The sequence below is a fragment of the Rutidosis leptorrhynchoides genome, chromosome 2 (assembly GCF_046630445.1).
Source record: "Rutidosis leptorrhynchoides isolate AG116_Rl617_1_P2 chromosome 2, CSIRO_AGI_Rlap_v1, whole genome shotgun sequence".
In the NCBI taxonomy this organism is placed as follows: Eukaryota; Viridiplantae; Streptophyta; class Magnoliopsida; order Asterales; family Asteraceae; genus Rutidosis; species Rutidosis leptorrhynchoides.
The window spans coordinates 393711816-393725196 of NC_092334.1; the positions used below are offsets into that span (position 1 = coordinate 393711816).

The 13381-nt window shown below is 36.7% G+C and overlaps 1 protein-coding gene across 1 annotated transcript; it reads right to left on the minus strand.

Annotated features, from left to right (window-relative positions):
* Positions 1-7796: 7796 nt before the first annotated feature.
* On the minus strand, positions 7797-11837 carry LOC139892173 (uncharacterized). The gene is made up of 4 exons (XM_071875212.1): positions 11635-11837; positions 10113-10706; positions 9410-9582; positions 7797-8578 (listed from the first exon to the last, which is right to left on the minus strand). The coding sequence occupies exons 1-4, from the start codon at positions 11664-11666 to the stop codon at positions 7980-7982; spliced, it is 1398 nt and encodes a 465-aa protein (XP_071731313.1). The 5' UTR covers positions 11667-11837; the 3' UTR covers positions 7797-7979.
* Between the last annotated feature and the right edge of the window lie 1544 nt (positions 11838-13381).

Here is a 13381-nt window from a genome sequence, read left to right on the forward strand (position 1 = left end):
TCGAGTCGTTGAATTTATCAAGATTATTATTAAGTCAATTATAGTTGGATATATTATGAAATGATATGCATGCCGTTAACTTTCGATGCAAAGAAAGTTTGTCTTTTAAAAACGAATGCAATGTTTGTAAAATGTATCATATAGAGGTCAAGTACCTTGCGATGTAACCAAATGTAATGTATTCGTCCTGATGGATTAGGACGGGTCCTTACAATAACCATGATGAAAGCAAAAAAGTCGATGGCAAAAGGTTGTGAATCATTTCTTGCATATGTGATTGATGCGAAGAAAGAAAAGAAAACAGTGGTCGATATTCCGATAGTATCAGAATTTTCTGAAGTGTTCCCAGATGAGTTACCAGGTATGCCGCCGGTAAGGAAAGTCGAATATAAGATTGAGTTGGTTCCTGGAACAACATCAGTTGCAAAAGCTCCATACCGATTAGTGCCGTCTGAAATCCGTGAAATGATGTCACAGATTCAAGAGTTATTAGATCGTGGGTTTATCCGACCGAGTTCTTCACCGTGGGGTGCTCCGATATTGTTTGTTAAAAAGAAAGATGGGTCAATGCGTATGTGTATAGATTATCGTGAATTGAACAAAAGAACAGTGAAAAATAAGTATCCATTACCTCGAATAGACGATTTGTTCGATCAGTTACAGGGTGCTTCATTCTTTTCTAAGATAGACTTACGATCCGGATATCATCAGGTTCGTGTTGCTGAATCAGATATACCGAAAACAGCGTTCAGAATAAGGTATGGTCATTATGAATTTCTAGTCATGCCGTTTGGGTTGACGAATGCGCCAGCAGTCTTCATGGATCTAATGAATAGAGTGTGTCGTCCATTCTTAGATAAGTTTGTGATCGTGTTTATAGACGATATACTAGTGTATTCAAAGACAGAGAGTGAACATGCTGAACATCTGAGACAGGTTTTGAACTTGTTGAAATGCGAGCAACTATTTGCAAAATTTTCAAAATGTGAATTTTGGTTACGTGAAGTGCAGTTTTTGGGTCATGTGATTTGTGTCGAAGGTATAAAGGTTGATCCGATAAAGATAGAAGCGGTAATGAATTGGAATTCTCCGAAGACTCTGACTGAGATTAAGAGTTTTCTGGGATTGGCTGGTTATTATCACAGGTTTATCAAAGATTTTTCTAAAATAGCAGGTCCGTTGACTAAGTTGACTTGTAAAGATGTAGCCTTTCGATGGACTGATGAACATGAAAAGGCTTTTCAGATTTTGAAACAGCTACTGTATCAGGCACCAGTGTTAGCTTTACCAGAAGGTTCAGACGACTTTGTGGTATACTGTGATGCATCATATGCAGGGTTGGGTTGTGTATTAATGCAAAGAGATAAAGTAATCGCTTACGCCTCGCGACAATTGAAAGTTCATGAGAAGAACTATCCAGTGCATGATCTTGAAATGGCTGCAGTAGTGTTTGCTTTGAAACTGTGGAGACGCTATTTGTATGGAACCCATTGTGTTATATGTACAGATCACAAGAGTTTGCAGTATATCTTCTCATAGAAAGAATTGAATATGCGTCAGAGACGATGGCAAGAGTTGATCAAAGATTATGATTGTGAAATTAAATACCATCCGAGTAACCTCAAATGTGGTTACAAATGCTTTAAGTCGCAAAAAGTCTAGTGAGAATGTTAAATTCCTGCGTTTGAGTATAACTTCAGATTTGATTGACCAATTGAAAACTGTTCAAGCCGTTGCTTTGGAAGATGAACATGTTAAAACTGAACTTATGACTAAACGAAAATTTGACCTAGCCGATGACTCACGTGGACTTAAAACCTTTCATGATCGTGTTTGGGTGCCTATGCTTGGAGACTTGAGGGAATTAATCTTGACAGAAGCGCATAAATCCAGATTGACAGTCCATCCAAGCAGTAATAAAATGTATCATGATTTGAAAACAGTATATTGGTGGCCGACAATGAAAACAGATATCGCTCGATATATCAAAAAGTGTCATATTTGTGCTCAAGTGAAGGCAGAACATCAGAAACCTTATGGTTCATTACGTCAGTTACAGATTTTAGAGTGAAAATGAGAACATATAACGATGGATTTTGTGACCAAATTACCTCGAACTCATAAAAGACATGATATGATTTGGGTAATAGTGGATCGTCTAACTAAAAGTGCTCATTTTCTTGCTACTCGTGAAACAGCTTCGTTAAGTGAGTTAGCCGAATTGTATATGAAAGAGATAGTTAGTCGACATGGTGTGCCATTATCAATCGTTTCAGACAGAGATTCCAAATTTATGTCGAATTTTTGGAATAGTCTTCAACAGAATCTGGGTACACGTGTGAATTTAAGTACAGCTTATCATCCTCAGACAGACGGTCAGAGTGAAAGAACAATACAGACTTTAAAGGATATGTTAAGGGCTTGTGTGTTAGAATACGGTGGCTCGTGGGATAGACATTTTTTGTTGGTCGAATTCGCGTATAATAATTCATATCATTCGAATATAGGGATGCTACCCTATGAAATGTTATACAGTCGTCATTACAGAACTCCGACTTGTTGGTTAAAAGCCGGGGAGAAACAGTTTGCAGGTCCCGAAATTGTTCAAATGACAGCCGAAAAAGTTGCAATTGCGAGGGAAAAGTTTAAAGCCGCTAGAGATAGGCAGAAAATGTATGTTGATCCGCGTAGACATCCGGTAATCTTTAAGGTGGGTGAATGAGTGTATCTAAAAGTTTCGCCGTGGAAAGGGGTTATCAGATTATGTAAACGTGGTAAGTTAGCACCGAGATTTATTGGTCCGTTTTTGATCAGTGAAGTGTTGAATGATCAGACTGTGGTATTAGATCTTCCATCAGAGTTAGCCGGTATTCATAATACATTCAATGTGTGTTATCTTCGTAAGTGTAAAGTCGACGATGAAACACAACTTCTTCCTTTAGAAGATTTAAGGGTCGATTTGAATAAGAAATTGGTGGAAGAGCCGGTCTGTGTAGTTGACCGAAAGGTGACTAAGTTGAGAAAGAAAGAGATACCGATGGTATTGATTGAGTGGAAACACAATTTGGGTTCTAATCTTACGTGAGAAACAGAAGAGTTGATGAGAACCCGCTACCCTCATTTGTTTGACCAAGACCAGATTCCGAGGACAGAATCTCTTTAAGGGGGTGGATTTGTAACAGACTGGAACCTGGGCTAGTTGTAAGTGGACTATTTTGCCCTTAGGATTTTATTATGTGTTTTATATGCTTTTATTTTAATTATGTGAATAGTATTATTTTATTATTTAGTTAAGACCAGTTTGTGACAAAGGTCACAGAACAGGTTTGTTTATTTAATTTGGACTCCGTTAGGGCCGCCTAACGAGGTACGAAAGATTTTAGATAACTGATAAATGCCCGTGTGAGATGGAGTATAGGATTTTAACCCCAAATAAGTGTATTGTGCTGCCTTTTCTCCCTTATCTCTCCATCTCTCTAGAAATTTCTCAAATTACACCCCGTACCTAACTTCATCTCCCTCTTGAATCCTAATTCTCCAAATCTTGATTTGAAGTTTGATTTGTGTTAGAAATCGATTCTTTGTGTTTTACTTATTCAAACAAGGTAAGAATCACCCATTTTCATTACCTAAATTTGTGTCAAATTGGGTTTAAAGTTAGGTTTTTGTCAAAGTGTGTTTTGATGTCAAAATTGCTTAATTTGTTATTGTTTTGATGTAATGTTTGTGGGTTTATGTCCCAAAAGGTTTTATAAATAAGATGTGATGAGTTTTGAGGTTTAAAACGAGTATATGGTCAAGATTTGGTGATTTTTGGCTCAAACCCGTCACTTTTCCAAATTTCAGCAGCTCAAGAACACACTCGGTCGAGTGTCTTTTGGAAGTGGGTCGTGTGTGTACACACTCGGTCGAGTGTCTTTTGAAGTGGGTTGTGTGTCTACACACTCGGTAGTGTGTCTTTTGAAAATATAGTCGATCAAGTGTCTCTACTCATTCGGTCGTATGTCTACACACTCTGTCGAGTGTCTATGACACACACTACCGAGTTGGGTAGTGTGTCTTTTCAGCATTTTGAGAAATTTGTTTTGGTCATAACTTTCAAACCGTAACTCCGTTTTTAATGAATCAAATATCGTTGGAATCTTATTGAAGAGTAATTTTCAATAATTAACTTTTAAGAAGATGGATCAAACTATTTTTGGGGTGGGAAAATAGGTTTTGGCGTGCGTGTCCCGTTTTCCACGTACTTGTTTGACAATAGTGGATGGAGTTACGTTGTGGACTTGTGAAATGATGTTATGACCTAGTTTATAGTATGATTTGGTTATAATATTGATTGAGATATGTATATTGACTTCATTTGTGTTGTTCTCAGGTGATAAGAACAAGGAAGAAGCTCAGAAGTAAGATAACTGAGCAGTAGCTGGTAATCGGTGAGTGGATCTATCTCCGAATAGAGTTTAAGTAGCATGTCATGCTACTATGATTTATTCTATTACCATGCTTTGATATTATGTTGTTGCCATGTTTAGATATTGGTTGCCATGCTAGTGAGTTTATTATATGTTAACTGTGATTATGTGATATTTTGTGCGCACCGTGTTTGGCACCAGCCAGGCCTGAGGAGGCTGGGGACTCGTAACCGGGCCTGAGGAGGTTAGAGTTCGTGTGAGGTCAACCGGGCCTGAGGAGGTTGGGTTCAAGGACTACCGATTGTGGAGTATAATATTGAATGACGCATCCCCTGCGTCCGGATAACTATGCTGTGAATCGTGTAGTAAGGACTATCGGTAGACTCTAGCTCGATCAACTAGGAGTCGTGTGCTCGTACAAGCCGCCGATCCTCATATTGTCTTTATGTTGTATGCTAGTTGGTTGTTAGCATGTTAGTGATATTTTTCGCATGTGTGGTGCTTATGGAATATCTGTTAGATAAATTCCATTCACTTAGCGTTATGCTAATCCCCCACATTTCCACCCTTGCAGGTTTAGGTACTGCCAGTTTGGACGGGTGCTAGTGTTGAAGACATGTTTGACGTGTGAACTCTGATGTGGACTTTTGTAACATGTATTTTGTAATAAGTAACACCGTCTTGTAAACTTAAACTTAATTATGTAGATTTCTGCTGTGATGTAATTAATGTTGTGATTTTAATATAAAAGTCTTCCGCTGTGTTTTTAAAAAAAAAAATAAAAAAATGGCCGGTGTTACAACTAAAAGGCTGGTTGGAGTCATTACTTCACATCCACCAACCTTATCATCTTCCACTTTAAGTAGAGAGAGAGTCTAGTGAGAGAAAGTACATCTTGAAGCTTTTCAAGCGGGTGTTGCTAGAGCGGGTCCAATTCTTCGTGTTTCTACCTTCTAGCATCTTATCGAGTGTTGTGGTAAGTCTCTAAACCGAATTTTGTAAGTAATTGTGTTTAGAGTTCATATTTGGGTCTTGCATGTAATCAACCCTAATTTTGGGTAAAATTTGGGGGTTTTGGTATGGGTGAATGAGTAAGTAACCTAAAATTGGTGATTTTGAGTTAGTTGTGGAAATTTATGATAATATACGTAAATCTTGGTTAAGGTTCACTAATGAACTTGATTTACTAATGATTTGGAGAATGAGACTACAAGTTTAGGGTTTGACCCATTATTAGGTCAAAATGGGTTTTTGGGTCAAAAGTGCACTAGCACGAATTTAATGACCTAGTGATGTGTGGATGGGTGGTTTAATGCCATGGTCACTAGCTTTAGTGATTAGTGGTGATCTAGACCTACAATTGGCGTTGTGGGTGCTAATGGTGGACATTTGCACTAGTTGTCTAATTGGGCGGGTCGAAAGCTCTCTTAGATAAGTGATGATTTTATGCTAATGTAATAGGTAATTTTTCATTGACGGTTGAAGAGCATGTTGGCTTACCTTCGTTTTGGATACAATGTGAGTGGAATAATTATATGCGTAGGTATATAATGTATTTATTTATATGCTATGGTATGAACCAAAGAGCCGGTAGTGCCATAGTATGTGCGAGTGTGCTACGATGTGAACCAAAGAGCCGGTAGAATCGTAGTACGTGTGTTGTTAGTGTGAACCAAAGAGCCGGTAGCACTTAAGCGCGAGTATGACTCGAGTTGTGATGTGAACCAAAGAGCCAGTAGCATCATGGCTAATGCGTATGGTGTGAACCAAAGCGCCGGTAGTACCATGACGCGAGTATGGTTAACCATATGGTTTGTGTATGCGTTGTAGTGTAGCATATTGTATTGTTTCGATTATATGCTATTGATTATGCTAGTTGCGGTATTGGAGGTTATTAGCTTCGTACTTGAGATGGTATGCTAATTATATTGCTAGCGTGTATGCGGTATGTGAGTAAGTGTTTGCAAGTAGGTATATTATATATGTATGTGTATAATTACTGCATTCACTAAGCGTTTTGCTTACCCTCTCGTTGTTTACCTTTTTAGGCTCCGGCGTGGATAAAGGCAAGGGCATACGTTTGGACTAGCGGGCTCCCTATATGATTACGCTAGAGATTTGCTTTTGAAGTTCGACCTAGGATTTGGGTAGTTTAACCCCAAACACCATGCTCGGGTTATTGTTTGGTATTTAAACTTGTCGGTCGAAACTTATATTTTGAAGTGTAAATGGGCGTATGAAGCTCGGTGGCCAAATACTTGAATTGGAGTCTTTAAAACCAGTAAACTTTATTTAGTTATGTGGCGGGAAGCCTTGTGTTGAGTTTTGTCGATTCTTGCGAAAATTTGGGACTTGTATAATTAAATCAATCTAAGCAGCAACCCAAGAGTTAAGCCGCGCCGCGGGTCATAGGGTAAAAGTGATGTCGAGGGTTTGATGGTTCTGACCATGTGAGTATTTGTTAGGCCGCGCCGCGGCTAGACCACCCGCGCCGCAGGTTAAGCCTGACAGCCTTGGCCTGTCTAATTTTGTAAAAAAAAAAAAAAAATGTTTTGCGATGTTCAACGTGTTGGGTCGTTACATTACTGTACTTATTATTCCTCTTATTGTATTTGGTTTTGTATTTTCTCTTATTCCTTTAGTAAATTCATCTTTTATTTCTTCATTTAATGGATATGTTATTTTATTTACAAATATTCTCTATAAGTCAATTTATCTCTTTCATTTGTTAATTGGTAATAACAAATGAAATAAGCCCATAAAAATAAACTTCGCATTTATTACTCTTGAAAACTTATAATATCTATCCATTTTCTTGAAAACTTATAATATCTATCCAGTTTTTCTTTTATTTCATAGTATTAAAATCAACCTATCTGATTGGTATCAGAGCGTAGGAAGCACGTTCTCTCAGCGAGGAAGAAGATTGAAAGTAGCAAAATAGACACGTTTATTACGTACAATTATTAATAAAGATCATTAATGCTATTAACACTAATAAAGATAAACACGTTTGTAACTCTTAACTACATAAAGACAAAATTAACCGAAGCATTGAAAAGCTATCCATATTAAATATGAATTTACATTCAAAGTACGTATTAAATTACATAAATGAATTTACATTCAAGGTAGTAAATGTAATCCTCTAACTATCGATTAATTATAAACATATACGTAAATAATCTAACCATTTCTAATACGATTTCAAACATAATAAACAAACAACTTATGAGATTAATAAATTAGCAAAATTATATAATCTTAAAGAAAATATTAACATAACACTAATTAATTTAAGAGAAATGAACAACTTATATAAAATCCAATATGAAATAAAAGAAAAAGCTTTTATAGAAATAATTGAGAAAATTATATGTGGGCGCCTAAACACTATTCCATTCTTTCATTTGTTATTTAATTTCCACAATTGATATTTGGTATATAAGGGTTAAAACAAGTGTAGTAAATCATTGTTTGACGATACAAAACAAGTGTAGTAAATGAGAAATTAAGTAAAACACAATACTCTACTATTCTTCCGCTAATAACATGGTATAATCATCTTCAAATCATTTCTTCTTCTTTTTGAGTAGCCAATCGCACATTATCTCGATCATGCTTAAAAACATGATACAAAGGAGTATAGAATACACAACACATTCCAAACGGAATCGCCATCATCGAGAACAGAGCTTTCGACAACGCTAACGCTTCTTTTGTGGACCCCGTGGTTGGGTCCACTAATTTGGGATCATATCCATAGATCTTCTCTGCTAGGATCCCAACAATAGGTGCAGCGAACGAAGAAAATGACCCTTCCATGGCACGATCAAACGCATAGATCATTGTTCGGTGTTTGGCGGGGACCACTTCTGCAAACATCGGCGCATTGCAAGCGGTCCCATTCCAACTTATTGTGAATCCCATAAGGAAAAGTGTGACTGCGAAAGTATGATAGCTATCAACTGATTGCGGGATTAGTCGTAGGAGAAACCAAGTGTATGGGATCCCCATTATCGCGCTAAATTGTGCACACATTATTCGACCCGAATGTGGGTACATTTGAGACATTTTATCGGCTATGATCCCGCCAATTAGGGAACCGAAAGAACAACCTGCCCCGAAAAGGCTGAACAGTATTGCAACCTTTTGGTGATCGAAACCTGTATAAACAACGAATAAATCTTGCGTTAAATATTAAGGTCCTATAAACTTACACCCTGGACACCCTGGAAGCTAGTCGAGCGGGTCCCACAAACATCGCAAGTGAAAAAGAGTCATTCTGGGTGACCTGAACCAAGGTTGTAAATTGGTAAACGATTTGGGCCGTGTAGAGACTAAGTGGCCTAGTCCTCAGACTGGATTCTTCTTAATCAAATGAACATTTCAAAATTATGTGTAAAAATATAACCATAAGCATAAATATAAATATTGTCTAGAAACATAAACATAACTAATTAAAAACATTAACATACTCTTTCAACTATTCAATTCTTCAAGTTTGACCAAGTTTAAAATGTTAATCAAGTTTGACTTTGTAACATTTTTGTTTGACTTTGACCGTGTTTTACTAAGTTTGACTGATTAATCTTGACTTGAAATAATCCCGAGTTTGACCCGTTGACCAATGTAGACCTCTGTTGGCCGACTTTTAAATCGGATTCAGGCTAAATTCAATTAATCAGGGTTTAATCATAACTTTTACATATCTGATCTGAACATGAAAAACATGAAAAACCTCATCAGTTTACCCTCGGAGAGGGTCTCGGAAGACCACAACCATCTTGGCAGAGGTAAATCAAATAAACTATAGACACAAACAACACACTATGACCGAATTTGAACTTGGTATTGATCCATAATAGATTAATAGGCACTTGACAAACTTAGAAAATATGTTGCCTTAATAAAAAAAGTATTAAGTTAATTATGGTAACATGAAGAATATGTATATTGGTAAAAAGATGAACGCTATAAGGAACATACATGCTCACCAATAAGTTGGAACCACATATTGAAAAACACCATTGAGGTCCACGGGAGCGAACCAACAAGACCTTGCAACACGATTATCTGAAATGTTTTTATTTTCATCACACCTTTCATCGCTAACCATGACTCTCCCCAAACAGAACCAGTATCACGTCCTCGATCCAACAATTCATTCCTAATATAAAACACATCAAAACTTATGCAATCAATAAAATTAACAAGGGAAAAAAAAACCAAGAATAATTTTAGATACAAGAGGTCTTAGGTTTAAATCTTCTAGCAGCATACCTCGGGGTGGCCAGGAAACAGTGGCGGAACCAGAAAAACTTTTCACCGAAGGCGAATTTTTTTTTAATCTGGAGGTGAAATTTTTTTTAACCGGGGGAGAAATTTTTTCTCCTTTTAGGTCATGGGCTTTTGGGTTGGGGCAAAATCTGGAGGCTTTTGGGCAAAATATGGAGGCTTTAAGGGCAAAATATGGAGACTTTAGGGGAAAAAAATTCCACCAGGGGCAAAAGGAAAAAATCGAAAATTTTTACACTAAAAATTACAAATCCACTGGGGGCGGACGCCCCCTCTGCCCCTTCATTCCTTCGCCCCTGCCAGGGAATTGGTCAGAAATGGTTACAGGATAACCTGGTTAGGCCGCGTACATCTGAGTACTAATAACGGAAAAAACCTTATAAAGAAAAGAAACTTAGATACCTTGCTGGTACTCTTTTAGGATCAACGACGAACAAAAACACAAGACCCGAAATTACACAACTTAAGGCGGACACCATAACGAATGCACACCGCCATCCGGGTACTCCCAAAAATTCGTGACCAGCCATAACGGTAGCCAACGCACCACCACCAATACCGCCCACTTTTCCAACAAGATTCAACAACCCAAACCCAGTCCCTCTCACACTATCACTATAAGTATCAGCGATAAACGATTGAATTGAAGGAATCACAATCGCTAATCCAAACCCATTAACACCTTGCCAAAACGCTAGTTGACCGAAATATTGACTACCACCTAAAAGACCAGTGGATAAAGCCCAACATAGTGTGCCCATTGCTAGAACAGTAGGACGATCGTAAGTTAAAACCAAGATTCCGGCCATTGGTGACGCTAGACCTCGAACAAAGTTTCTCATGAACATTAAATAGCCTAAATCGGATGGTCCTATTTTGAATGCTTCACTGACTTCTTTGTATACGGATGCAAGAAGATTTTCATCGGCACGTTCTACTATTGCAGCCAAATTGATGATAATGAGAGAAATAGAAATCCCAAAAACAGTTTGTGTCCTGTGATCACCAGATATAAGAAGATATCATAGTGTTTTTAAACACAAATATTATGTTTTTAAACAAATTTGACATGTGGTCAAGTGTGTGTTCAGCATGATCACTACTGATTATATTCAATTTCAGTAAATAAATAGGAAGTAGTTGAGCATGGTCCAAAATGTATATAAACTCCTAAACAGTTTTATAAACTGTTTATTGTTCTTGACCATGAGCTCCTATATATAATCTAACAATCCGCGAAAATGTTACAATCATCCATCAAGATTTTGGCACATTATGATCTTAATATACGAAGGTAACATTTCACTCCAAAAATATAAAAGAATGCGAGTAAATGGATAAACTTTTCCATGTTGAGGCTACTCAGGGAATGGGGGTATTTTTTACTCAGATGTACGTGACAATCTAAACAGGTTATCCCGTGAGAGTTTCGGACCCTTTTCTCTTGCCACCCCAAATTATGATGCTATTAAGGTCTCGAACCTGAGAGCTCACTGCGAAAATAGAATTACCTCACTGCGAAATTTATACTTCCAATCAAATTGATTACTCCAAATTAATTCATCTTCAATAAAAATACTTACAGTATGTACACTCCTGCAGTTTTCTTACTTATACACACTATCTCCCTTATTTATACATTGAACCTAACTTATTTTTCTTAAAAGGATATATCCATATAAGTCACCTCAATACGTATAGACAATGGCCAGTATGATAATTGAACCTAGCTTTTGGTGCAGCTAGATAAACTTACATGATTTTCCCCAAATATACACATCTTTAATTATTTAATTTTTATTTTTAAAAAGCAATATACACATCTATCTATTTAAAGATAACAAGAAAGTTCACCATATTTTAATTAAAAAAAAAAAAAAAAACCATATTTTAATTAAAAAAAAAAAAAAAAAGTGAAACTCACTTCATGGTGCTCAAATTTGGATGTAATCTCATTGGTCGCTTGGCTTAAACAGGTCTCCGAAGACAGTACGACGACGTACTGAGCTAATAATTTTTTCAAAATGAAATGTCCAAATGAATGAAAACTGAAAATCAACTGATAGATATGTAAATTGTTGGTGTATTATGGAAGAAAAATGGTGGGATTTTTGTTAGTGTTTAGAGTTTGACCTGCAATCTATATCGAATCGAAGCAATCCACGTGCGTGAGTGGGTTCGTTAATTAGATTATTGAGTGTTGGGTTACAATTGCTCCCTTGAAGCCAAAGAATTAATCTACCGTTTCGAGGCGATCCACGTGAGTGACTCATACGGAGTATATGGTATTTTATTATTTCTTACAGTTAAGTTTATTAATTTAATTATTACTTTACTCAGAAAATTATATATATTGATATTTACATTTTACTTTGTTCCACGATAATTAAATTATTTATTTATCTTTAAAAATAAACTACTCCCTCCGTCTCTTCGCACAAGATTTGCGTAGCATTTATTTTTATTTTTATCAATTTTTAATTTTTTTATTTTATTTTTTTGACAAAAATAACGATAACATTAAAACTAAGCCTTTTCATCAATAGATAAAAAGACAAACATACAAAAGAACCGAAAACGCTGCAAGGCTCGGAAGCAGAAAACGAAACTGTACCAATAAACTAGGACCAAAAGCTAACTAAACCGAGCCTTTAATCCGGATAACAAAAAGAGCCTAGAACGAAAACAAAAACATTCCCAAATCAAACAAACCAACTCTAACCAAACAGCGATAAAAAACTTTTAAAAAACAAACAAACTCGGCAACAACCCGATCACACTTACTTGACTACCGTTTTTCCCTTCCTCGTCTTTGTGATTGGTTTAACAACCACCCCGTCAACCTTCAACCGAACAAATTTCTTCTATGACCGATTCTCAATCGCATAAGATGAAACCTTTGTCGAACCGCTACCTATCCTAATACCTGTCACGGAAGGAGGTAGCCAACCTTCCTCCTTAAGGCCTTCAAAAAAACCAATATTTCCATTCACTTCTACACCACCACCGATATTTGAAGTATCTTCACTAGTACCATTAAAAGAAACAGACCTTACTCCACTTTCACTACCACTATCAAGACAAGGAGCAACACATGTATTCGTACTAACAGTAAAGTACCCAAAGTCGAACACCCTTTCGCGTCTTTATTCAAACTCCCAAATTGTATCTCAACATCAACAACATCATCTACGCTCTTATTTGTCACTTGGTCAATATTAACATTAGAAAGATTATTACAAGTTGCATCCGAGTTATTAGCCACCCTTGTATCAACCAAAACCGGACATGAGACGTCATTTTGTGTTTCAAAACAAGCAACCGTAGTATTATGAACAACATCATCACACATCAAAGTTCCATTCATGCCAAGAGATTTGCATACGCATTTATTTTTATCAATTTATGAATGCTAAGACTCGATCGAAAATTTAAAAATAAATGTGTATGCAAACCCTTTGTAAATATATTTGTAAACCGATAAAGCGAAAAATACATAAAATACACACACATGATTTATAACATGTTCTCTAATAAAATGTAGAGAAAATTGCGCGGTTGGTCCATGTGGTTTACATGAAATGGGGTGTTTGGTTCCTGAACTTCATTTTCGGGGTTGTTGGTCCATGTGGTTTTCAAAACACGTGTGGTTGGTCCCTAACAGGGACCAA